Source organism: Gymnodraco acuticeps, unplaced genomic scaffold (genome assembly GCF_902827175.1).
Source record: "Gymnodraco acuticeps unplaced genomic scaffold, fGymAcu1.1, whole genome shotgun sequence".
Taxonomy (NCBI): Eukaryota; Metazoa; Chordata; class Actinopteri; order Perciformes; family Bathydraconidae; genus Gymnodraco; species Gymnodraco acuticeps.
Window position 1 is genome coordinate 2,107,889 of NW_022991187.1, and position 24,208 is coordinate 2,132,096.

Here is a 24,208-nt window from a genome sequence, read left to right on the forward strand (position 1 = left end):
AACTTTAAGACTATATAAAACTACATATATAAATATTTAATATATATAAAATAATGTATTATATTACATGATTGCCTCTGCATTGGATTATTATCAGATAGGGTAATAACGTCATAATTAACTAGGTCTGAAAGCAGAAGTCTAGGGCAAATAATTGTGAGAATGTCACAAAATGGTTTAAAAAGAAAAGCCACATTCTGGAAAAAAAGTCAAAATAAAAAAAAACAAGTGACATTTTGAAAAAAAAGTAACACTTTGGGAAAAAAGTCAAATTTTGGGAAAAAAGTCAAATTTGAGATGCATTGTGGGACATGTAGTTTATGGGCAACATGCTTCTGTAAATCGCAATGTAACGTATAATAAACATATTATATTCTTTGCAAGCTCTTGTGGGGCCACAGAAAATGAAGTCACGGGCCGGATTTGGCCCCCGGGCCTTGAGTTTGACACCCCTGCTGTAGTAGATATGGAAACATCAAGGTTTAACAACAGTAACATTTATACAGTTAATTTATTTCATGATTGACTATACATTGAGATGATGGCTGAAAAACAGATATTTAACAGATTGTCATAAATACATTTAAAAAGCTATTTTTAATCCCACTCTAATGTTAAAGTATCCACTTGTTAGAAAAGCTACCACTGAATTATTTAGAAAAACCTTCATTAATACAAACAGAAAAAGACAGTCAATGAAAAACAGTATTTTAAAATAATAAATAGTCAACTTCTTGGTATGACACCTTTAAAAAAACACTAACATGATATGGGAGCCATCTATTTCACATAGCTCCATTATTTATCATACTGAGGCAGAACCTGATAAAGGTGGAAACAAAGGAGTGCAACGATTTAGTCCGAAATAAAACACAACGAATGTTAACGTTGTCTTCTGACCCCGGTACAGAGAAAAGACTTCTCTCGGGGCCAACAATGCACGAGGTTCTTTGCAAACAAAAACGGAACCACAAACAATAAAACAAAGAAAGGATGGTGTGAATTAAAGGAAATAATTGGTGTCATGATGAGTGTTGTCCACTAGAGGGAGCACCAGCCTTTGTTTTGGACTCGTCTTTCCGCAGCGTTTCGACCTCACTGCACAGGCACAACCTCACTTCACTTGAGTTTCATCCAGTCAGGACGATGTAGGCACATAACGCACAGGTGATGTTCCCAATATCATCCTGTAGACCCCAATAAGTAGACCCCGATAAAAAGCCCCCACACAACATGGCACAGAGCTAAACTAAGAGACAACCAGCAAAAAAAGCCAAAACACAGAAATAAATTTGTTTTAGCCAGTAACCTACATTACATAACATTCAGTCTGTAGTGTTGATCATTCCAAACTTGGGTAATAAAAACAACGCATCACATATTGTTGTAACATTGCAGATGTGACTATTAAAGAAAACATTTCCTTGCTCATTTCCTGCTTTAAAAAACAAATGCTCCTAGACGTCTCTGAAAGCAAGAAGCGTAACCCTGGTAATTAGCTCTGACGAGAACCATTTGATTCCTTTACTAAAACATAACAACATATTGGCTTATCATGTTGGCTGATGGCTTAGTTAATGTGGCATTTCAGCTGCTGTAGAAAGGATGAAACATGGGAGTGTAGTGCAAGAGGAACGGGGGAGGGGGGAGGGGGGTGATGAGGCCGCAAGGAAACAATCTGATAATCAGGTTAAGGCCACTGCTGTCCGTTTGAACTGCACGAAGGAGTCTGCAAAGAGTGGAGTCCATTCACAGAGGCATGAAAGGAGCCCTTCCCGGTTCTTTTCGGCTTTCCTCCCTCAGTCGTCGGCGACAATGGACAGAGCTCTCAATTCGCTGAGCTTGGCCTCCGTCTCCCTCTCCCTCTGCTCGTCTGTCAGCCCTGCCTGGTCGATCCGGTCTGTTAAATCGCTGAAGATCGTGTACATTTCGGTGAAGTATACAACCTGTGGGGGGCAGGAGGAAAAAAGAAGATAAAGATTTAGTCAATGAGGGCAGGAAAAATAGTGTTGACAGGTTCAATCCACGTGCGTTTGTCTTTAGGAAAAACTCCCCGATTTTAAATCCAAACTCCACTGACACGATGTAACCTTGCTTTTCCTTACACTCGTCTGAAGCTGCCGGTCTCATACCTCTTCAACCCCACTAATGAGAAGTGATTCGAGGGGAGAAGAGGGAGCCCACAGATATCAAACAACTCCGACAAAGCCCCCAAAAACCCAGCACTTCAGTGGGTAGTGACCCTGCTTTTCTCTCCCAATCTGAACAAGAGATAGAGAGTGTTCACTGAAAGCTTTCTTGACACTTCCCACCCCTGTTTCTTCCCCTTAGTTCATGAGTCAGGCTCCCTCGAGAGTTGCTTTGATGATTAATAGACTTTAATCACATTACAAGACTCCAGAAGAGTAGGCAGAGAATGAAAGTACTGGGAAATACAACTCCTTGAAACCCACACACACACACACACCTCAATATTTGTTCACGCAGCCATGCATACAATACCATGCTCTTCAGGGGGCATCACCCCCTCTGAAATGTGCCTTATTGTAGGCCGAGGCAGCAAGAGAGCAGTGGGAGAAATGCTTACTGATCACAATGAGAGCTGGAAATAAAATGAAGAGTCATGCTTCTTATATAGCAACATCAAAAAAGTCATGTTTCTGAACCACCTTGTCCTGGTTTTGCCCAGTCTGAGAGACCTTGCTATGTTTATACCAGTATTTGCCACCTAAACCACATGAGTGGGCCATAAGTATTGGGTTTCTGCTGTTTGTGGGGGTAAAGCGGATATCTTTTTTTCTCTCCAAAAGTGGCTTGTTGAAAGAGCCATCGGAAATGTCCATATGACCAGAGATGATAATGTACACCAGATCAGCGTCTGAGTGTCCTCTGAAGCAAAGACACTACTATTACAATTAGTCTGGTCACCACGAGGAGTAAACGCAGCTATGGCCACCTACGGTACACAAAGGAGTCTTTGGGTAAAGCTTTAAATTACATGACTTCTGTCTGGGCATTTTAACATACCACGGTCCCAGCTAGGGCTGAACGATTAATCCATTTTAAATCGAAATTTGAAATGATGCGATTATCAAATCACAAAGCTTGCAATTTTTTTTAAAACTTTTTTTGTGCTCCACATGTACCAGCCATTGTTAACCAATCAGAAGTGCTGTGCTCCACATGTACCAGCCATTGTTAACCAATCAGAAGTGGCCCATGATAGAAGGTGATAGACAGATTGATCCAATCACCTGCCAAGTCTTTTTGAAAGTGCCAGCCTTTCCAAATGGCTTCCAATGGAGCTTTCCTAGATGGTTTCTGAGTCAGGTTAGTAATGCTCCATCACGTGTTTCTATTACAGGGTGAATCTTAAACTGAAGCTTGACTTTAAAGCAACCCAACGGAAGTTTCATGTAAGTTTAGTTCTTTCACTCGTAGCTCGGGCTGCGGGGGTGCTAGAGACGCGAGCACGTTGATGCGACCTTCCTAGCCGGAGATATGGCCGCATTTTCCAATTAACTTCCGTTGGGTCGCTTAAAAACAAATATCGCAAATCGAATCGCAATATTAGTCAGAAAAATCGCAATTAGTTTTTTTCCCCAAAATCGTGCAGCCCTAGTCCCAGCTGCTTAATATTTATACAGAGAGGTTCCACTCTGACCTCTTAGCCTACGAAAGGAATGAGTAATGTATGTAGCATACTACCCAGTAAGCATTTAAACACTGTGGCCACTGTTTCAGGAAACAAAGAGACTTTGAAAAGGACAAAGAAAGATTCTTTTTAATGAACACATGCAGCAGAGAATGCAAAACTAGGAAAACAAAAGGCAAGACAATGTCTCAATTCATCAACATCTGTACAGGTGGACGGGTCAGGCCAAGTGTCCCGCTGACAGTTGCTGGACAGGACTAGTGGAAGGGAAGCTGAGGCTCACAACAAAGCAGCCTTTGTGTCTTTTGCTGCTGCCGCTGGGAGCTGAGAGAGAGAAGGGAGTGGAGGACGAGCACATGCAGCAGGGATGAGGTCCGCTGCCCACCCACGTGCGGCTGTGTGTGTGTGTAAACATGTGTAAATGCTCATTCATGTGCGTGAGAATAAAGATGTAGAATAAAATAAGTGTGACTAATACAAAATGTAGCAGCAGGTAAAAAAAACAGGTCGGGATTTCAACTTCAAAGAATGCTCATTTGGAGTTCAAAGTACACCATAGAACTCTATAATTGTCATTAGGGTCTGCGTTAATCTGGTTAAGTAATTAGGAGTGTGCCAGCGACTGTCCCGAGGAGGAAATGACATGGCCAGGCAGGTCTGGGGTGGGGGAGAGGGGGGACATGGTGGCGCTAAGTTGAGACGCCCAGCTGCTTTAAGAGAACCTGCAGGTTAGAGGAAGACTCCAGACAGATGAGGCCTTCACTGGAGGGGGGGGGGGGGTAATCACATTAAGAGAGAACTGAGGGAGACAGACTGCCAGGATTGTACACTCCCTTCCTTCTTTAGAACAACGCTCCCTGTGGGTGTGTGTATTGTTGGTGCATCTCCGGGGGGGGGGGTCACTAACCTGAGCCCTGATGAGAGCCTCGAAGCTGGGCTGGAAGTAGTCGATGCGGCTGTGGTAGAATTTGGGCATCTCGTCCAGCAGCTGCTTGTTCTTCACATCAAAGTCCTCTCTGACCGGTCGCAGCTCCTCTCTGGCCTGGGGTGAGGAGGGGGGGGAGGGAATAAAACATGTCACCATCACCTCTAACTTCACATCCTTTCATTTTCCTAATCGGAGTTTCATTCACCTGTTCAGAGTTGAACTCGTGTGTTTTTGTTATTTCTATTCACGTGTTTAATATGTCTATTCTTATTTTATTTCTTATTATCCCTGTGTGTATTCAATATCTGTGTTCCTTTGTCATTCTGTTGCTGCTATAACGTGAATCCATCTTTTCTCATGTTGGATGTTTTTACCATCCATTTTACACATTCTTCCACAAGAACTGTGGCACAGCGTTGCAGATTTTGAGAAAAACAAACAGCTGTGAATAGAAACAAGTTAAAGTGTTTTGGCACTGGAGCCTTCTTTAGGTTTCGTTCTTATTGACAAGAGAGATATTTGCCTAATTCCCACGGAGAAGCGGTGCAAAAAAGAAAAGGAAAAAAAGGCTGTAATCACGACCACAGTGAGGAGGAGTGGGTAATGTGGGCAGACTTGGCTGTGAGTGGACTCCAGCACCACGGATCTGTGTGTGAATGTATTAGTGGGTAGTCTACGGTAGGCATGGAGTTATGGAATGCACAATGAGTATGTGTGAGAGGGTGAGAATTTCTTTATTCAAGGGAAGGGGTGAGTTGCTATATTAAAACAAAAACATATTGTTTATCCGCTCACATTAGTTAGTTTTCTCTATGCCGGTTGAAATGGCATATGAGTGTTTTGTCAGGATCATTTCTTTAAGTGCGCAGGGATCCAAAGGGCAGGGATGTAGGGGCCTCTTCAAGGCTTTGTTCCCCTGACAGTGCTTTTCTCAATGTGTGTGGGCGGCTCGCCATGTGAGGATGTGTTAGAGGCAATAGCATAGGCAACACGGCAGCGCTATCTGTGAATGTGTGCGCTTGTGTAGTGGCCTCACGGTGTGTGCGTCTACGATTCTCAATTACGTGCCTGTAGATGTGCAGCAGTGCCTTTTTGAAAAAGCACTACTTGAGAGCCTGCTAGCTTGCGTGGGTGAAGGAGCGCACATGTACAGTATGCATGTGCTCAACTATTTTTGTTCATATCCAGTCAGCATTTGTGTCTTTCTCCACTTATTGTGTCCTATTTACAATGCATGTAAGAGCAGGTGAACCGTGCCCCCCTGCAGGTACACAGGGAGTGGACCAAGCTTTACCTGATGTAGTTTGACCATAACGGGCCCGGTTTTCTCCTTCTCCTCATACTTCTCCACTTTGGATTGCAGCCGTTTGTAGTCCTGCAGAGCCTGTTCCCGGCGCTTCACTGCCATGTTGAGGCTGGGAAAGACGCCACTGTACCTGTGACAAACCAGCACATAGACAGCCTTAGACTTCCTGACAGCACCAATGGGCCACTAAACAAAATGCAGACACCAGTGTGTGTGTGTGTGTGTGCATGCAAGCAAAAACCACTCACACCAGAGTAGTGGAATCGTAAAAACACACAATTTTCTAGGAACCGAAGTTAACAAAATCATTAAAACAGCTTTATTTGCTTTGTAAAATTAGACGACTTGCATTCTGCACGGCATCCTATCTTAATAAAAGTCGTTATGAATGAATCAAATCCATCTCGTCAACATCTTATTGTAGAGGTACTCTGAAACCCCAGAGGACAACTCTGCATTAAACCTCCTCTAATCTATTATCTAATTACTGTAGTTCAAAATGGCATGAAACAATTCATTTGGTGACAATTATCATAATTCAAATGAAAATATATTCTTGCAAAGAGAATCGTAGTGTTCAGCCCTAAAAATAGGAAAACACTCATCTGTAACTTAGCAACAGGAGTCTGTGCTTCATCCTGGGACTTGTGCGCTGTTTGTGGATGCTTTAAAGCAGGAATAGTAAATATTCCACTCAATATATTTAAAACAAAATATAAAAATGAAGCTGAAAGGATTGATAGCGGTCATTTGAACTACTAGTATATGCATGATTGATATCAAATATGCTTTATAAAAAGGGCCCAGCATCATGTGTTTAAACTGCAGAAGTTATGCATCATTTTCATTAGTTTAAAATAAATAAAACATACAAATACAATTATAAGATAGAAATAAGACAGCCGCATGATATATCATTAAATGTCAAGATGTCATTAACAAAAAAGCAGCAAAGAAAACGTAAGATAAACATTCAGTGGTGAATTAGTCACAAATCAGTGACAGTGTTTTTAGAAAACAGGCCACAACATGACTCAAACAGGTGCCTGCCACATGTGAGTCAGTGATCAAAACAGTTGTAATGAAGGGTGAGATACAGCGTTTTTCAATGACTCATTTCAAGCATTTCATCAACTGTGTAGGTACAGGACTACACTAGTTTATAATGTGAGCCCATAGCGGTATTAGGCACAGAATGTGTGGGCTTCCTGGGTTACGCTTCTCTCCGTGCCAACCCTTGCCCTGCTCTGTGCAGCGCATGAGATAATCATTTAAAACCTGTGCCGTGATTGTGAAATCCTGGTGTGTGCACCTTACCACAGGGCAAGAGGGGGGGGGGGGGGGGGGGGGGGGGGGGGGGGGGTAAAGAAAGTGACGCAAAGTGAAGCAGGCAAGCACGGATTGTTTCCTACAGGAAGAGGAGCAAGGAGTGGTCTTGTAGCGTTTGAGTGTCATCACGGAGCTCAGCCCAGCCCTGCGGCCCACGCCCTACCGCTATTTATAAAATACCCCTTTGGCCCAGTTTATGGCAGGGGTGGATGCCGATCCTCAAGTCTACTATCTGCTCCAGTGTACACATACTTCGAGTGCCAAGGGATTATGCAACTGCCCTCCAGGCATGACCGCTTTCCAACACTATTGGCCGATGACAACGCGGCAACAAACCGCCACAAATGCTGATCACGTTCTCACCGGCGCGTTCACCTGGCAGCACGGTGGCATTTACTCATGACACATCATCATGGCACTCACAACACTAACAGCAACCACTATGTTTCAGCACACTGAGAGACTTAAGGGCCACTGCTCTCCTGAAGTAGGAGGCGGAAGAGCTAGACACAAAGCCAAATTGTTTGTTAACCCTTTCCTTTCCTTTTCATGCTGATGTCTCACTGTTACCTCCCGAGCTCTCTGTGTCCAGTGATCCTGCTGTGAGAATATGCGGCAGTGACCCTGGTTGAAGGTCAGCCTACATACTTTGTAATGATAACATTTCATTATCCCTCGATGTCCTGGCCTTGGCTGGACAACTACCGGTCAGCGGGATAGGTCTGAATCTGCGATCCGCCTCGTCTGGATGAGGTCTCACCCAGTTGAGGGCCGCACGGGGGCCAAGAGCCCACCACTGCCCATGTGACAGGTCAGGGTGTGGTGAACAGGCTGGATGGAAATAGCATCTGGACCAGAGTATGTTTATGAGCAGCTGCCAATCCACAGCCAGGCCGTTCTGACCCCAAGTCTGGTCTAGACTCCCTCGGTCTAGGAGGCTGGCTGTCCCTTTTGACATCACCCTCACTTAACTCACTACTGCGAAAAACACACAGAAAACCACAGAAAATAGGAAAAAGGGAATTGTTTTTGTGTTAATTACCATCTCTTAAGTGTCACAGAGTCAGATTAAGACTTAAAGGTGACATGTCATGCTTTTCCGGTTAGTACCCGTCCCCTTGTGTGTTATGAAGGTTTTTATGCATGTAAACGGTGTGCAGAGTCAAAACCCTCAAAGTACACCCTGTAGCGAGTAAAACTCTAACACAGAAAATACCTCCCCAAAACGCCTCGTTGGAGATACGTCATTGTCCATTTGAATCTTCCGGGTACATCATGATGTCATGTCGTCCCCGGAACGAAATGGACCAATCCGTGGAGCCGTTACGTTACGTCCGCGGAGCCGTTACGTTAAGCCCCCGCTGATTGGTCCAAATTGACCAACCCACGGACTTCCTCACACACTCAGTGCAGGCAGCTCTGCTGATCTCTCCTCCCTGGCTGCAGGCTGATAACAGACAGTTGGGATCGCGGCGAAATTCTCTCCGCAGACCCATTCTCTCTGCAGACCCATTCTCTCTGCAGACCCATTCTCTCTGCAGACCCGTTCTCTCCGCAGACCCATTCTCTCTGCAGACCCATTCTCTCTGCAGACCCGTTCTCTCCGCAGACCCATTCTCTCTGCAGACCCATTCTCTCTGCAGACCCATTCTCTCTGCAGACCCATTCTCACAGCGTTTATCAACCTTTTTCTTACTCAATATCAAGCCACACTTATTGTTTTTACTTCGGCTGTGACTTTGTGTGTGCTCAGGATGAGTTTGGCTGTGTTTCGCTGTGTATCGCTAAACAAGGAAATCACACCTCCACGGAGCTCAGCGCGATTCACAACGTCCCGACCAATCGGAGCACACTGGGCTCACAGGGAGGGGGGGGCGAGAGCTGCAACGAGCCGTTTAGTGGAGAGAGTGAATACTGCTGAATACACATACTATACAGAGATGCTGTATGCGAAACCAATGTGAGTTTGGAAAATTTAACAGTATAAATCTATTCTAGTAGACCTCAACAATGGAATTATGATCAGTGGAAATGGCCATGACATGGGACCTTTAAGAGTGTCAGATAAGGTTAAGATCAGAAAGGAAAATTCCTAAAATATGATTGCTGTGAAAATAAAATAACTACCACCTGTCGTGTAAATGGTTGAGAAGCAGTGGGCCATTGGCACAACAATAATTGTGACGAGCAGAAACTCCTTTGTCTCTGCAAAAGCAAAGTTTGATCTGCCACGACATGTCTCGCGTCTTGTTGATCAAAACAACCTGGATACATGATACACCCAGATAAGATCGGGGAAATGCAGACAGACAATTCAGAGCAAAAAAAAGGTCTAGTGCCCCCTCCCTTAACTAAGGCCTCACATCCTGCTCCTGATTGAGAGTCATAGCTCAACCCGGGGCAGAGGTCTCTAAACAGGCTTGACTTCTGTCTCTGCCAAAAGAGCATCGGAGCAGAAGGGTTAGGGTGAGGAGGCCTAGATAACACAAATGCCTCAATGCCCACGCACTCCCCCCCCCACCCCACATAAACACCATGATGTCACTCTCTGACCCCGCTGAGTGGACAAACATCAGGTCTAGGCTTGAGAGAGAAAAAAAGAGACACAGGGGGAGGAGGGGGTGGGCTGCCTCTTCTTACTTTGTTTATTGTATATTTTAACACAAGTATTAAGGATGCCAAAATCTTAAGTAGCAACAACACCTGGACACGAACACGTACCCGACTTACATACTTACACACACTCAACCTATTCAAGGTCTTCCATTAAAATTCTCCTTTTCAACTCTTCTCTAATTGTTTTTATGATGACACGAGATCACCGATAGAGTATGTAGCAAACAATGAAGACATGTTCATTAGTGACGGACTAATGGAATCTTAATGGAAGCTTTAAAGTACAGCAGCTTTTGTGTCTCAGTTCTTTTAGAAAGACACTTACTAATAAAACTAATAACCAATAGTGCTGTGTTTTTAAGAGGGGGGGGGGGGGGGGGTAAATAATGAGGCCAGTTTAGCTTGGCTTCAAAACTATTTCCTCTGCTCTATTCCAGAATCATGCCAATGACTACGTTTATGACACAGCACTCCCTCTAAATCTGGGCTGGGGTTGATGTTTGTGTATGCATGTGTGTGTGTATGTTAGTGTGAGAGAGTCCTGAGACAGTTCTCCTCCTCAACCAATCCACGGCTCTGGGCCCAGGAAGCTGGGCCCTTTGCCATATTATGAGCCCGCCCACACGTCCGCCTGCCGCCCACCAGGAAGAGGAAATTAGAACCATTCCATCCTGTCATTGCTCCGCCACCAGAGCACACGAGGAGGACACACACACACACACACACACACACACACACACACACACACACACACACACACACACACACACACACACACACACACACACACACACACACACACACACACACACACACACACACACACACACACACACACACACACACACACACACACACACACACACACACACACACACACACACACACACACACACACACACACACACACACACACACACACACACACACACACACACACACACACACACACACACACACACACACACGAAATGAACTAACAAGCTTCTGGGGTTCAACATAAACTTGCAATGAAAACATGTGCACACGCTCCTCTACACAGCATATGAATTATCTTCGGGGAGGAGCCAAGAGGAGGAAGCAAATCCTTAACAAGAGCTCCGGAAGAAGGGTGGGAGAGTCCAGCCACTCCCTCCTGTACCTCTGCTTTGCATGTGCGTGTACAATATGTGTGTGTGTGTGTGTTTGAAAAAGTGCAGCTTTAGGAATGGAATAGCACTCACCGCCTGCTCAAATGGGGGCGAGTATTAGGAACCAAATAAACTTTCTTCCAGACGCATTATACAACCACAGCAGCAGTACTAGACCCTAGCTCAGTTTTACAGTCTTGAGGCTTAGCTGTGGTCCAGCACTACCAGTGTGAAGAACAGATCCCGGTCAAACTATAAAAATGTTACAAGGCACTGGACGTGATCTGCCCAGTCTGTCATTCATAACAACATCTGGAACATTGAGCCACAAAAAGTGAACTCAAATACTTTTTTCACCTTCCTGTGATTTTATAATGCACCTATTGCTTCTGTATGGACCTATGTTAACACAACTCCACTAACCTGCTTCAAACAAATAACTTAGAAACTTATCAGCAACAACTTTCTGACCCTAGGCTGGTAAAGACACATTTAAAAAAGGCAGCCGTTTCACTTTGGCAGTAACAAAAGTGAGAGAAATCCAGATGCACTCTTACTTTTTCAGAGGGTCGATAACAGTCTTCTGGATCTGGTTGACCTGTAATAAAAACAACAGTTGTTACAATAAGAAATGGCACTTCTATATAAAAGGGAAGAAACATTACAAATTGTTATTCATTGTCAAATGTAGTTACATCAAAATAGCGTCTTCATCTCTCGCTCATTAGCTGCAAAGTGATGCCACTGAACAAACATTAACAATTGTGTGTGTATTTCCAACAGAGCACACAAGAAAAAATAACACGCGGAGTCGGGGGGGTCTTGCAAAGAAACTTTCGTGACGTTGACTCTTTTATTGTACACAAGCCCTGAGGAGGAACTCTTGAATATTCATTGAGCTCGCGATACAAAAGGATGGAACTGTCAGGGGACGGACATGAAAGCAAAGCCCAACAGATTTCAAATCCTGTGGAGGGGTGGGCTGCCTTACAAGATGAAAGTTCTTTGCAAACAAACATTTTTAACAATAACAGTTTATATTTTCCTGCATTCTCCTTCTGGTTACCAGAACCGACAGGGGAGAGAGGGGGAGGGAGGGAGGGGAAGGGGGGGTGTTAAATGGAAGTAAACGAACATCTCATCTCGAGGCCTCCAGCCCCGAGTCTCATCGACAGAAGTTGGCGCACAATTAATAAAGTTTCCAGCGTCATTTACATTGCAGATTCAAAACGACTGTTATTGTTAAATCTCCGAGCATTACAGAAAGTTAGGGTGAAGTGTAAATGCAGTGAAGGAGAATTTAAAACAGAGATGTGAAGTGACAGCTGCATGAGAACAGTGAGCAGCTCCACTAATCATATGTTCACTCGTGATTCGATTGATAGTCAATCACACAGCAACGGAAAAAGCGAGATCGCAGCTGTGCTCGGCAAAAATGCCCTGACCATAGAACATACAGCAATACTCCGTGCTTCACACAGGCACATTTCCAAGCACAAAATGGTTGATTGTGGTTTGAGGGAAAACAGAGAACCAATAACAAATCAGTACATGGGAATTCACATTCTTTGTTTTACATATTCACACCAGCCCCCCCCCCTTCTCTGACTCGAGCTGTGCCGCTGCTTCTAAGGTGAGAGCATGCAGCGAGGAGGGAGAACAACAGCGGCAGATTTGCTTAAGCATGCTGGTGCCCTCTAACCTCTGCCCCTTCCCACAGAGAGGGGGGGGGGGGATAGAGCTATTCCTTGGAGGCCTTGCAGAGCCCGAGGCTGACGCTCCAGCAGTAGTCTCCATCAGTGAGTCACGGGGCAGAGGCCATCCCGGCACACAGGCCTCCCAAAAATACACACAGATCGCAGAGGAAATCAATATCCCTCCAAACGGAGCATCCTCTACCGCGCTGCCGCCATCTTCACCGGGGCTCAGCTTCGGCAGCAGTGTGCCGGGGGGGCCGAGCGCCCTCCTCAGCCCCAGAAATAAACACACAGACCTGGGCCACTGCTGCCTTCATTATCGCTGCACGTTTTATCTGCTGGCTCTCTCACTTGCGCGCCCCGCGGCAGAACATCTCGTCTCAGCGCGGAGAAGAGCAAAGGGTGGATGCTTTTGTGTCTGTTTTTGCAGGAGCAACAGTGTTTGCTGTCGGTGCCGTCAGAATCAACAGTCAGCTTGAAGGGGAAGCTGGAGTTGTGTTCCAGTGAGCTGTGCAGGATTCTAAACACCTAGCAAACCTGGGGTGATATTCCACATAGCAGGCCGACCAAAAAGTGCTCACAAATCACTATTTTGCCTTTAGCTGACTCTCAGCCACACAGCCCAGCCCAAACCGGGAACTGAACATTGTGTTAAGGCGAGGATTTTTATTTAGTAAGACTGAAGGAACTGAAAAGAAAATCAGGTGTGACCTTGCTGTCAGAATCCACTCCAGATGAAAGTGTGTTAAAAAAAAAACATACAACCACGTCAATATAGTCGGTGACTGTTGTCCTCCACAAGAGAAAAACTGAGCTGGGATCAGAGTGCCTCACTGAATCAATGTCAGAACAGGAAAACGACACAACATGGAGACAGAACTAAGTGCTATAAAGACACGCTGTTCCTTCTGCTACAAGAGACTGGTTGGAATATGAAAATATGAAATCACATTTAAATAAGAGATGACTAAGAGACATGATGAGGGAACTGAGGAGAAATGGCAAAGATAAAGGTTACCGTTTGGCCAGAAAGAAAAACTAAGCAGGGAGCATGTGGTGCTGGAATATCTTCAACCTTTGATCTTTAAATGTTGCAAAAAAAAGGTGAATTTTGAGTACTCATTTACACAATCCAAAAGACAAGTGTGCAAGGCAGTTTTGGTGGTACTTTATTCTTCACTTCCAAATTCGAAGGCAAATTTGATATGGTAAAAAAATCTGAAGAATGTTAAAGTTACTCTGAAAACAGTCAAACTGGCAGGAGCACTCTCCTAGGCACTCGACCAAGCCACACACACACACACACACACACACACACACACACACACACACACACACACACACACACCACACACACACACCACACACACACACACACACACACACACACACACTACACACACACACACACACACACACACACAACACACACACACACACACACACACACACACACACACACACACACACACACACACACACACACACACACACACCACACACACACACACACACACACACACACACACACACACACACACACACACACCACACACACACACACACACACACACACAGCACACACACACACACACACACACACCACACACACACACACACACACACAACACACACACACACACACACACACACACACACACACACACACACACACACACAACTTTGTCTAGTCACTCAAAATGGCTCTGGTCAAATTTGATGAGGTGTGAGTTAAGCCCGTCTGAAAGTCTGGACTCGCCTTTATTGGACTCCATTGCTTACTTCCGTAACATAGAGATTTCAAAAAAATATATGACATGTCATCAGCTGTAAAATAATAATCGAGTTTTCAATGAACTTTAATCAATTAGTTTTAACTTGAAGACATTTCTATGAAGGTTTGTATTGCATCATGGACATAGTTTCCCTCACATTTCTTAATAGGTTAAGGTTTGATTTTATATGGAAATTGAGTGTAGGTCACAAGGTTACGCAGAAAATATAAACCAATTTGTACAAATCCACATTTCCAGAGATACTACATTACAATTGTATCATGGAATAAACACAATGATACTTCTTTAGGCAGGTATTAATGTCTCCCTCTTGTTGGATCATTGTATGTTTATGAACATATTGTGGTTCACAAGTGAATGTGAAAAGAAGGGGACATTGTTTGCAGGCAACAAATATAAAAAAGCCTCGAACACCTAACAGCAGGGCAATGAGTCAAGAAAACACAGATGGGAAAAAGTCAATCGGTATATGCCTTAATGTGATCTTCTGTATTTTCTCCTCTTGAAAGTCTACCCTTCACAGTGCAATGCCTGGAGCACGCACACATGCAGTGCTACTATGATTCACATTATAACTACCTGTGGCCATGATTCTAATCAGAAACCTGAAGTGCATCCCACAAATAATCTGACAGTCAAAGAAGAGATCTTCACAAAGTGCAGCAGTTCTGGAAACAAATGTCTGCCTATCTATGGTTTCCCCTTAGGACAAAATATACAAGAGTGCAACACACAGATATTACAGGGAAACAATTCAACACTCTAAATATCAAAATACAACATAGGAAGTGATAGGACTATATTGTAGCCGTACTAGCTGTGTGTTTGCATTTGATATGGCAATATCAGGCTGGGTCTTCCTGTTGGATTGTGTGTCCGTCTGTAAGTACAATCAGACACGTTGGTGATTACTTGGATGTTCTTTATTCTAATCAAAATGTAAGCCATGTAAGGTGTCTGTATGTGTTATAAAATCAAGCCAAAATAAGTTGTTACACAGGAAGCAATCACATTCTTGCGGTAACTTTTCAGGACTATATGAGGATTGATGTGACAAAGGGTTGAACTGGAGTCAAATATGTCAAGTTAGCTAGCAGTACAACAGACTTGCTCACTATGAAAGCTGTGAACAAAGATACTTCAATATAATTGGTGGTAGGACATACATTTTTTTCCTTTTGAGAAAGGGCCTTTCCATTGTATGAGTTATTTTAGACACCAGTGAGTCACACGTGCATCAATCTTCACAGCTGATAACCAGTAGCCTGAGCTTATAGAGGATGATGCCACAGATGCTTTTCAAACGCGGCAGAAGGAAAGACATACGGATAGTTTTTAGTCCACAGGCTTCACAATATTGACAAATATGGAAACACGCATTTTCAACAACAAAAAAAATGGTCTAGTTTCCTACTTTGTATGTCTGAGGAAGGACATTTCCCCCGATACTAATCTAACGGTGTCCGTGCCAATGGCGATTGCCAAGGAAACAAAGCCGAGAGAGAGACAGCAAACAAGTCAAATGAAATAGTTATAAAAATGTGTGAAAGAATGCGAGTCTGACCTTCTCCTGGTTGAAGGAGTCCATCCTCTTCATGGCTGTGTCTAAAGCAGTCATGGAGTCCAGGAAGGCCTGGTCCTGCTCACACAGCGGGTTGCTCAGCAGATCCCCAGAGATCTTCACTGCTGCTTTGGACATGGCTGGCACACACAGAAACAAAAAGCAGATGTTAAAACAGAGTTAAATAACTTATTGAAAAGACGATCTTGTAGACATCAGCCAATATAAAATGGTTACCGAAGATGTCCTTGTCTACACATCAAAATTCAACACGATATTCTTATTTAAAAAAACATAACTGTTTTATAGATGAGAGTAACACCTACGTCACTTCCGAGCAAAAATTACGGCCCCGCCCAATTTTGGGGGAAAAACAACGCTGTCATTTGAACGGCGGTCAATACAAATTCTGAAGTTTTTGCCAATCCGATCACATTTTTTTGAAAACCGTGGATTTTTGGACCTTCAAAGAGCTCGATTACGATGGCCAGTCAGGCAAACAATTACATTCGATCATTGGAAATCGACAATCCGTCTCGATATATGGTTAAATTAAAATCAGTAGGCGAGCCTGTAATTTCTCCAGCTGTTACTCTCATGAGCGAGGCGGAACATAATAGTTTTAACATGCCGAAAAGCTGCTGTGTCGTTTATTGCACCTCAAACATAAAAAATAATCAAGAGTTCAGTGTTTCTGAACTTCCTCTAAGAACAAAGGACAGTAGCAGAAGAGCTCTGTGGCTTCAGGCTCGATCGCCATTCAAATTACAGCGTTGTTTCCACCAAAAGTGGGCGGGGCCGTAAAGTGACGTAGATGTTACTCTCATCTATGAAAATCGATAGCCTACTGCTATATTTAACCATATATCGAGCCCGATCGTCGATTTCTAATGGCTTAATGCAATTGTTTGCCTGTCTGGCCATTGGAATCGGGCTCTTTGAAGATCCAAAAGTCTCCGGTTTTCTTACATTTCTGATCGGATTGGCAAAAAGTTCAGAATTTGTATTGACCGCCGTTCAACTGACAGCGTTGTTTTCCCCCAAAAGTGGGCGGAGCCGTTATTTTTGCCCGGAAGTGACGCATTTGTTACTCTCATCTATGGCGCGTTTCCACTGCAGGCCTCGCTCGGTTTGGTTAGGCCGTATTAGGCCCGGCTCACTTTAATGCTGCGCTTCCATTACAGTTTAGGAACTGGGGTAGTTACTATAGTAACGCAGTGTAGGCGGAGCCGTGAAGTCATCTTCAGTAAGAGCCCCAGAAAAACAACACAGCCGTTAGCTCTTAGCACTCAGAGCTCACAGCTCTTCATATCTGTTCAGAAACTAGACAAAAGTTAAACGAGTACAAACCACAGACTGCCTGTGTCATGGCGAAAACAGTCGCTGGTTTATTTATGTCTGTATAGGCCGTTGTTGTGAGTGTGGACGGTCGGAGCATATATACGTTAGCTTAGCCAAGCTCCATTTAGAAAGCACGCATTTTAAAAGGGTTTTTCGCCTGCCGTCTGTCTGCAGACTTGTCAAAGCATTAATTCATGGTTTTTACTAACCGGTATCAGTATGTTGTTACTTCGGCATCATTTTGAAACGTGTATTGCAATTAAATCACGGTCAAATATGTTCATCTTGTTGTAGTTGTAGCCCCCTTGCCAGCGATTCTCTCTCTAGTTTAGCATACTCAGCCCGACTCAGCCTGGTTGTTCCTGGCCCTAGAACCACGATTTAGTCGGGCCAGAAAAAAGGTGAAAAAGTAGCCCCGGGCCAAAACTAGGCCAAGTGGAAACGCAACCAAAAACGGGCCCCGCACGGCTCGGCACGCTTAAAGCAAGCTACCCGCTGCAGTGGATACGCGCCATTAGAGGATTACCCTTAGGCTCAAAGTGTTCAGTGCTTGTTTGTGGATTGGTCTTCAAAATAGGACTTTTGAGAAATGAAGACAAATAGCAGACGGCACAGCGCTGCCCCCACTTTTAAAATCTGAGGGGTTGCTCGGTTGTCTGCCGTGTTGAATATTTACCATCGAGAATCCTTGCAACGCGTCTACACTGACAGCACCAATTACTGTAAATGTGCCCTCGTGCCACTTTGTTTAGACACAGAGCACATATCAGATTATGGCTTCACAGTCAAAATAAATGAGCCTCACTGAGGAGATGCACGCTGACAGGAGAGGCTATGGTGAAAATGGGCTTCGTGGAGATTTGGAACAGCCATCGGTCTCTTTTCACACTCCCTCTGGATTCTCTCAAGACCAATTTTCAACCAATCAATTATCATTGTGTGGCATTTCTGCATCTCTCGCCACGTGACAGGTAACAAATTGCTTGATTTGGCCTTGTCTGATATGACCGAGAGACGTGTTTATTATAGGGTCTTGAAAACCAAAAAGGTGACTCAAGGCAGATGATTTAATTATGTGGGTTCATAAGGTCCAAATAAGTGAAGCTCAAGTCCCTTGTAATCACATGGGGCAGAACAACATGAACAGTTCCTTAGGATATCGTCCCAGTTATCTCTGCCTTTGTTACTTTGTTTAATTAAGTATGTGAACCACCTTCAAACATATTATTGTCCCTCTGCAGATAATTGCAAGTGAGTTCAATAGAGCTCTGCATAACACCATCCTTGAGTTGATAAATGACAGTCAATATAGAATCAGTGTATTATGCAGTGCTGCCATGCAAAGTAGGTCCAGTTCTTTGTTTGGAAGCAGTTGGTGGAGACCTGTGCAACAGATGGAATCCATTAACGATAATGAGGGCCTGACAGCTATGACACTTTGATGATGCAGACATCCATATTTCAGAGCACAAAGGAGAGGAAATGAAGAAACCTCTCACTCCTCCACCCCCACAACTGACTACTTACCACAGGCCATGTCTACTGCTGCTTCCCAAATACACAACTCCCAAACCAACAAATAAGCAAATGAAAAGTAGAGTACACATGGTTTACCTACACTCAGAAATTCAAAACACACACACTGGGATGGCCTGGAAAAACCTGTACAAGATTAAAGCGGAGGCTCGCACTCTCGTCTCATTTGTCGAGTCGTACAGAGAACTGAGGCACCACCGAACAAACCAAGACAACCAACGCTTCTTTGTAGCCCAGAAGAACCTGCCAAGCAACATCAAGTATGTTGGGGAACAAGTGGAGATCAATGGTGCACCAGGCGGTAACACACAGATTGGTGGCAGAACACACCTAAATCAGCCTCAGTGCTTTTCTTCATGTCCTTGTGAAGCTTTTTCGTCTGATCCTCCAGCCTGTAAGACAAGAAGAAGAATGATCATCAGCCGGCTCCATGTCTAGTAACGCAGCAAAGCTTCGGCAGCACTGACAACCATTTGAAATATGGGCTGAAATGTATTAAAAAAAATGACATTAGTCAGAGACAGAACGGGAAAAGACACCATCTCAATAAGCGTATAATTAATCTATATACATATAATTATTATACGCTTATTGAGATGGTATATATATATATATCAAAATCTATTCAATCCTGTCAATACATATTGACATGGAAAAAGAACACCTAGAAAAGGAAATTAGTATAGATAAAAAAAACATGGTTCAAGAAGGAATTACACATTTCAATGATTCCACATAAAACGTTATTATAACACCCGTTAGCTAATTAATAACACAGGGAATCCTTCTTGTTACTGTCAACTACATTTCCGCTCAAAAGCATTAATGTCTTCAATCATTCCACTGCACATATTCCATTGATGGGTGTTAAAAATGGCAATTACCAGACTATGGAGGCAGAAAACACACGCCATTCATTATATCAATTAAGGCAAACGAGGGGTTTAGAGTCTCCCCTGAGACTGCTGTCATATCACGTCTCCTGGTTTGATGGAAAAGGGAACATGGTGGTTTCATTTCCATCTCTGCTTTGAGGGGATTATATTAACAAGGAGCACAATAGCTGTGTAATCCCATGGGATTTCTGGTGGGGCACTATGGCCACTGGCCACAAGATTGAAGGACATTGGAAACCTATATGGCTATGAAAACCACACATGGCAGTCTGGTGCCTTCACACTCAGGGATTTGCCAGTTTTTTAAAAATGTATCAGCAGCTGGGGAATAAACAAACGGTGGGTTACTCTAACATAATCACATGTGTACCAAACATCCATGTGATTATATGGTTTGTTCCCTCTTAAACCTAAGGTGCTGGACATATGAAATGTTGATAATTATTGTTTTTTTTTTATCAGTGAAGCTAAATGCCTTTAATATGTTTAAAACACTATCTCATGCAGCCCAATTTCACAAAATAAAACTGGACAAAGTGACCGGACGTCAATGTTAACAGATTAAACCAAATAGCATGTGCACAGTAATCCATAGAGAAACAAAATGTCAGTCAGACTGTATTTGAAACAGCTTGGATTTAAGATTGTAATCTCTGACTGTATTTTCATTTTAAGTATTCATTTGTTTGCTGCAAAAAATAGTAGTTAACTGTCAGGAAGCGTGTTCTAAGGCTAAATAAAAATCATTAATTATTTCCCATCATCACTCGTCCTCTACACGCTTTTGTTTGTCTTGACGTGTTTTAGGATTTCGCAGTGAATCGCCACAGACCAGATGGAGGTTGTTCCAAAAATGTCATTTGCAGTAAATGATGTAACTTCATCCCTTATTGTTCACACCACAGGGGAAAAAACACTGTCAGAACAATCTCCACAGTCACTTCTTCATTTCTCTCGCCAATTAGATGGAACTGGGTCTCATAAGGCAAATCAGCCCTTCCTCTAGTCTAAAGCAATCAAAAGATACTCTTGGAATTAGACATTTATAAATCGCAGCAAATGCTACACACTTTATAGTCAATGTTATTAGCAATACTTTATGCAGGGTTGAGTCAGTGTTTCATTATTAGAAATCTTATTCCTGTTTTACAAGATTGCCCAGTAAATACATACATATACATTTCTACGTAGTCCTGGACAATGAATGCCCTGTGAAGAGTTCAGGTTCCCCTATGATAAGACAGACATAACAGCCGTTTCTCTGGTTTTTCTTTTTCATCTAGATGTCATTTAGTTTACCGAGGTGGCACTATTTTGTCATATAACAACGGTGACATTGTTAAGAACATCTGGAAATACTGATATGTGTTTTTTATCATTCATTGCTTTGTGATGGAGATATAATCAGTCAAGACATCATACTTTGCTTTGAACGACAGTGGAGCCAAAGGAGGGCATCATGCAAAACAAAATAAAACTAAAATAGTCTTTTAAATTGGCTGACACAGTTAACACTCGAGAGTAATGAAAAGAGATAAATATGGAATGAGGAAAATAACAGTATAACAGTAAAACCCTGCCAGTCATGGGTTGCAGGATAGTGGGTGAAAGTGTCTCACTATGTAAACAAACGTGCTCTGAGTCCAATGCCTGTACACTCAAGATGTGTTTTTGCAGAGCTTGTTTGTGCAGGAGAAACCCGTGTTCCAGATAGTACCTCCTACTTTCAAATGTGTTGCACAATACTGTTGCATCTTCCCGACTGTCAGCGCTGACAGTGAGAGAGCCGTGCTGGCTGAGTGCCAGGTGAGCCTGGAGTCTCTTTCCAAAAGGTGCTAATGGAGCGGCCTGCTAGAGCAGCTGCTGCTCTTTGCTCCAGCGCCCCAATGTTCGGCCTGTGTAGCCACAATTATATGAAAATCACACTACTGCATTTTATTATAGGACATCACACACCGAGTGCAACGACACTGGAAGATGATCAGGCAATCAGCCCGGTTTGACCATTCAACACCATTTCATTTGGGTAAACACCTGATCACTGCCATTCACACAAGAACCAGGTCGGACAATGCTGTTAAGCCAATTAGCATTCAGAGCTGCTAAGAGAAGTGAGGATTGATTGCATGTTTGTGTTGTGTGTGCGTGTCCAGCTTAGAGCGAGAGGGAAACACAGGGATAACAGATTGGGGGATGTGTACTAATTGCACATATGTAATTGGTGTATATGATATATAAGGAAATTCTTTATATTAAAGCTATTTTTCCCATAAAGAGCACATTTATTTAGTGTCTAGTTCACATTTTACAAAATATAAAATCAGATACTTGATGTTTATGAATGATATGCACTTAGGTTAAAAAAAACTAAAACTAATATTTGTATCTGATGTTTACACATTAATTAAGGCCTCAAAAAACCCTGTATAAATCGGGGCTTATATATTAAAGGTCACCTATTATGCAAAATCCACTTGTTCATGTCTCATCAACATGTGTCCCCTCTTCTTCATGTCTCTTCTACATCAACATGTGTCCCCTCTTCTTCATGTCTCTTCTACATCAACATGTGTCCTCTCTTCTTCATGTCTCTTCTACATCAACATGTTGTCCCCCTCTTCTCCATGTCTCTTCTACATCAACATGTGTCCCCTCTTCTCCATGTCTCTTCTACATCAACATGTGTCCCCTCTTCTTCATGTCCTCTTCTACATCAACATGTGTCCTCTCTTCTTCATGTCTCTTCTACATCAACATGTGTCCCCTCTTCTTCATGTCTCTTCTACATCAACACGTGTCCCCTCTTCTTCATGTCTCTTCTACATCAACATGTGTCCCCCTCTTCTCCATGGTCTCTTCTACATCAACATGTGTCCCCTCTTCTTCATGTCTCTTCTACATCAACATGTGTCCCCTCTTCTCCATGTCTCTTCTACATCAACACGTGTCCCCTCTTCTTCATGTCTCTTCTACATCAACATGTGTCCCCTCTTCTCCATGTCTCTTCTACATCAACATGTGTCCCCTCTTCTTCATGTCTCTTCTACATCAACACGTGTCCCCTCTTCTTCATGTCTCTTCTACATCAACATGTGTCCCCTCTTCTCCATGTCTCTTCTACATCAACATGTGTCCCCTCTTCTCCATGTCTCTTCTACATCAACATGTGTCCCCTCTTCTCATGTCTCTTCTACATCAACGTGTGTCCCCTCTTCTTCATGTCTCTCTCTACATCAACGTGTGTCCACTCTTCTTCATGTCTCTTCTACCTCAAACATGTGTCCCCTCTTGTTCATGTCTCTCTTCTACATCAACATGTGTCCCCTCTTCTTCATGTCTCTTCTACCTCAACATGTGTCCCCTCTTCTTCATGTCTCTTCTACATCAAATGTGTCCCTTCTTCTTCATGTCTCTTCTACATCAACATGTGTCCCACTCTTGTTCCATGTCTCTTTCTACATCAAACATGTGTCCCCCTCTTCTTCATGTCTCTTCTACATCAACATGTGTCCCCTCTTCTTCCATGTTCTCTTCTACATCAACATGTGTCCCCTCTGTCTCCATGTCTCTTCTACATCAAACATGTGTCCCCTCTTCTCATGTCTCTTCTACATCCACATGTGTCCCCTCTTGTTCATGTCTCTTCTACATCAACATGTGTCCCCTCTCTCATGTCTCTTCTAACATCAACATGTGTCCCCTCTTCTTCATGTCTCTTCTTACATCAACATGTGTCCCCTCTTCTTCATGTCTCTTCTACATCAACATGTGTCCCCCTCTTCTATGTCTCTTCTACATCAACGTGTGTCCCCTCTTCTTCATGTCTCTTCTACATCAACGTGTGTCCCCTCTTATTCATGTCTCTTCTACATCAACATGTGTCCCCTCTTCTTCATGTCTCTTCTACATCAACATGTGTCCCCTCTTCTTCATGTCTCTTCTACATCAACATGTGTCCCCTCTTCTTCATGTCTCTTCTTCATCAACGTGTGTCCCCTCTTCTTCATGTCTCTTCTACATCAACATGTGTCCCCTCTTCTTCATGTCTCTTCTACATCAACGTGTGTCCCCTCTTCTTCATGTCTCTTCTACATCAACGTGTGTCCCCTCTTCTTCATGTCTCTTCTACATCAACGTGTGTCCCCTCTTCTTCATGTCTCTTCTACATCAACATGTGTCCCCTCTTCTTCATGTCTCTTCTACATCAACATGTGTCCCCTCTTCTTCATGTCTCTTCTACACCAACATGTGTCCCCTCTTCTTCATGTCTCTTCTACACCAACATGTGTCCCTCTTCTTCATGTCTCTTCTACACCAACATGTGTCCACTCTTCTTCATGTCTCTTCTACACCAACATGTGTCCACTCTTCTTCATGTCTCTTCTACACCAACATGTGTCCCCTCTTCTTCATGTCT

The 24,208-nt window shown here is 43.4% G+C and overlaps 1 protein-coding gene across 1 annotated transcript in view; it reads right to left on the reverse strand.

The window, feature by feature from the left end:
- Window positions 1-492: 492 nt before the first annotated feature.
- Window positions 493-24,208, reverse strand: part of bin3 (bridging integrator 3) — a 39,632-nt gene continuing 15,916 nt past the window's right edge. The window contains exons 4-9 of the mRNA XM_034238337.1: window positions 19,226-19,287; window positions 16,022-16,158; window positions 11,522-11,562; window positions 5,878-6,019; window positions 4,563-4,697; window positions 493-1,946 (exon numbers count right to left, since the gene is read on the reverse strand). Of these exons, the coding sequence (XP_034094228.1) occupies window positions 1,800-1,946; window positions 4,563-4,697; window positions 5,878-6,019; window positions 11,522-11,562; window positions 16,022-16,158; window positions 19,226-19,287 (664 nt within the window). The 3' untranslated portion in view covers window positions 493-1,799. The remainder of the gene's footprint in view (window positions 1,947-4,562; window positions 4,698-5,877; window positions 6,020-11,521; window positions 11,563-16,021; window positions 16,159-19,225; window positions 19,288-24,208) is intronic.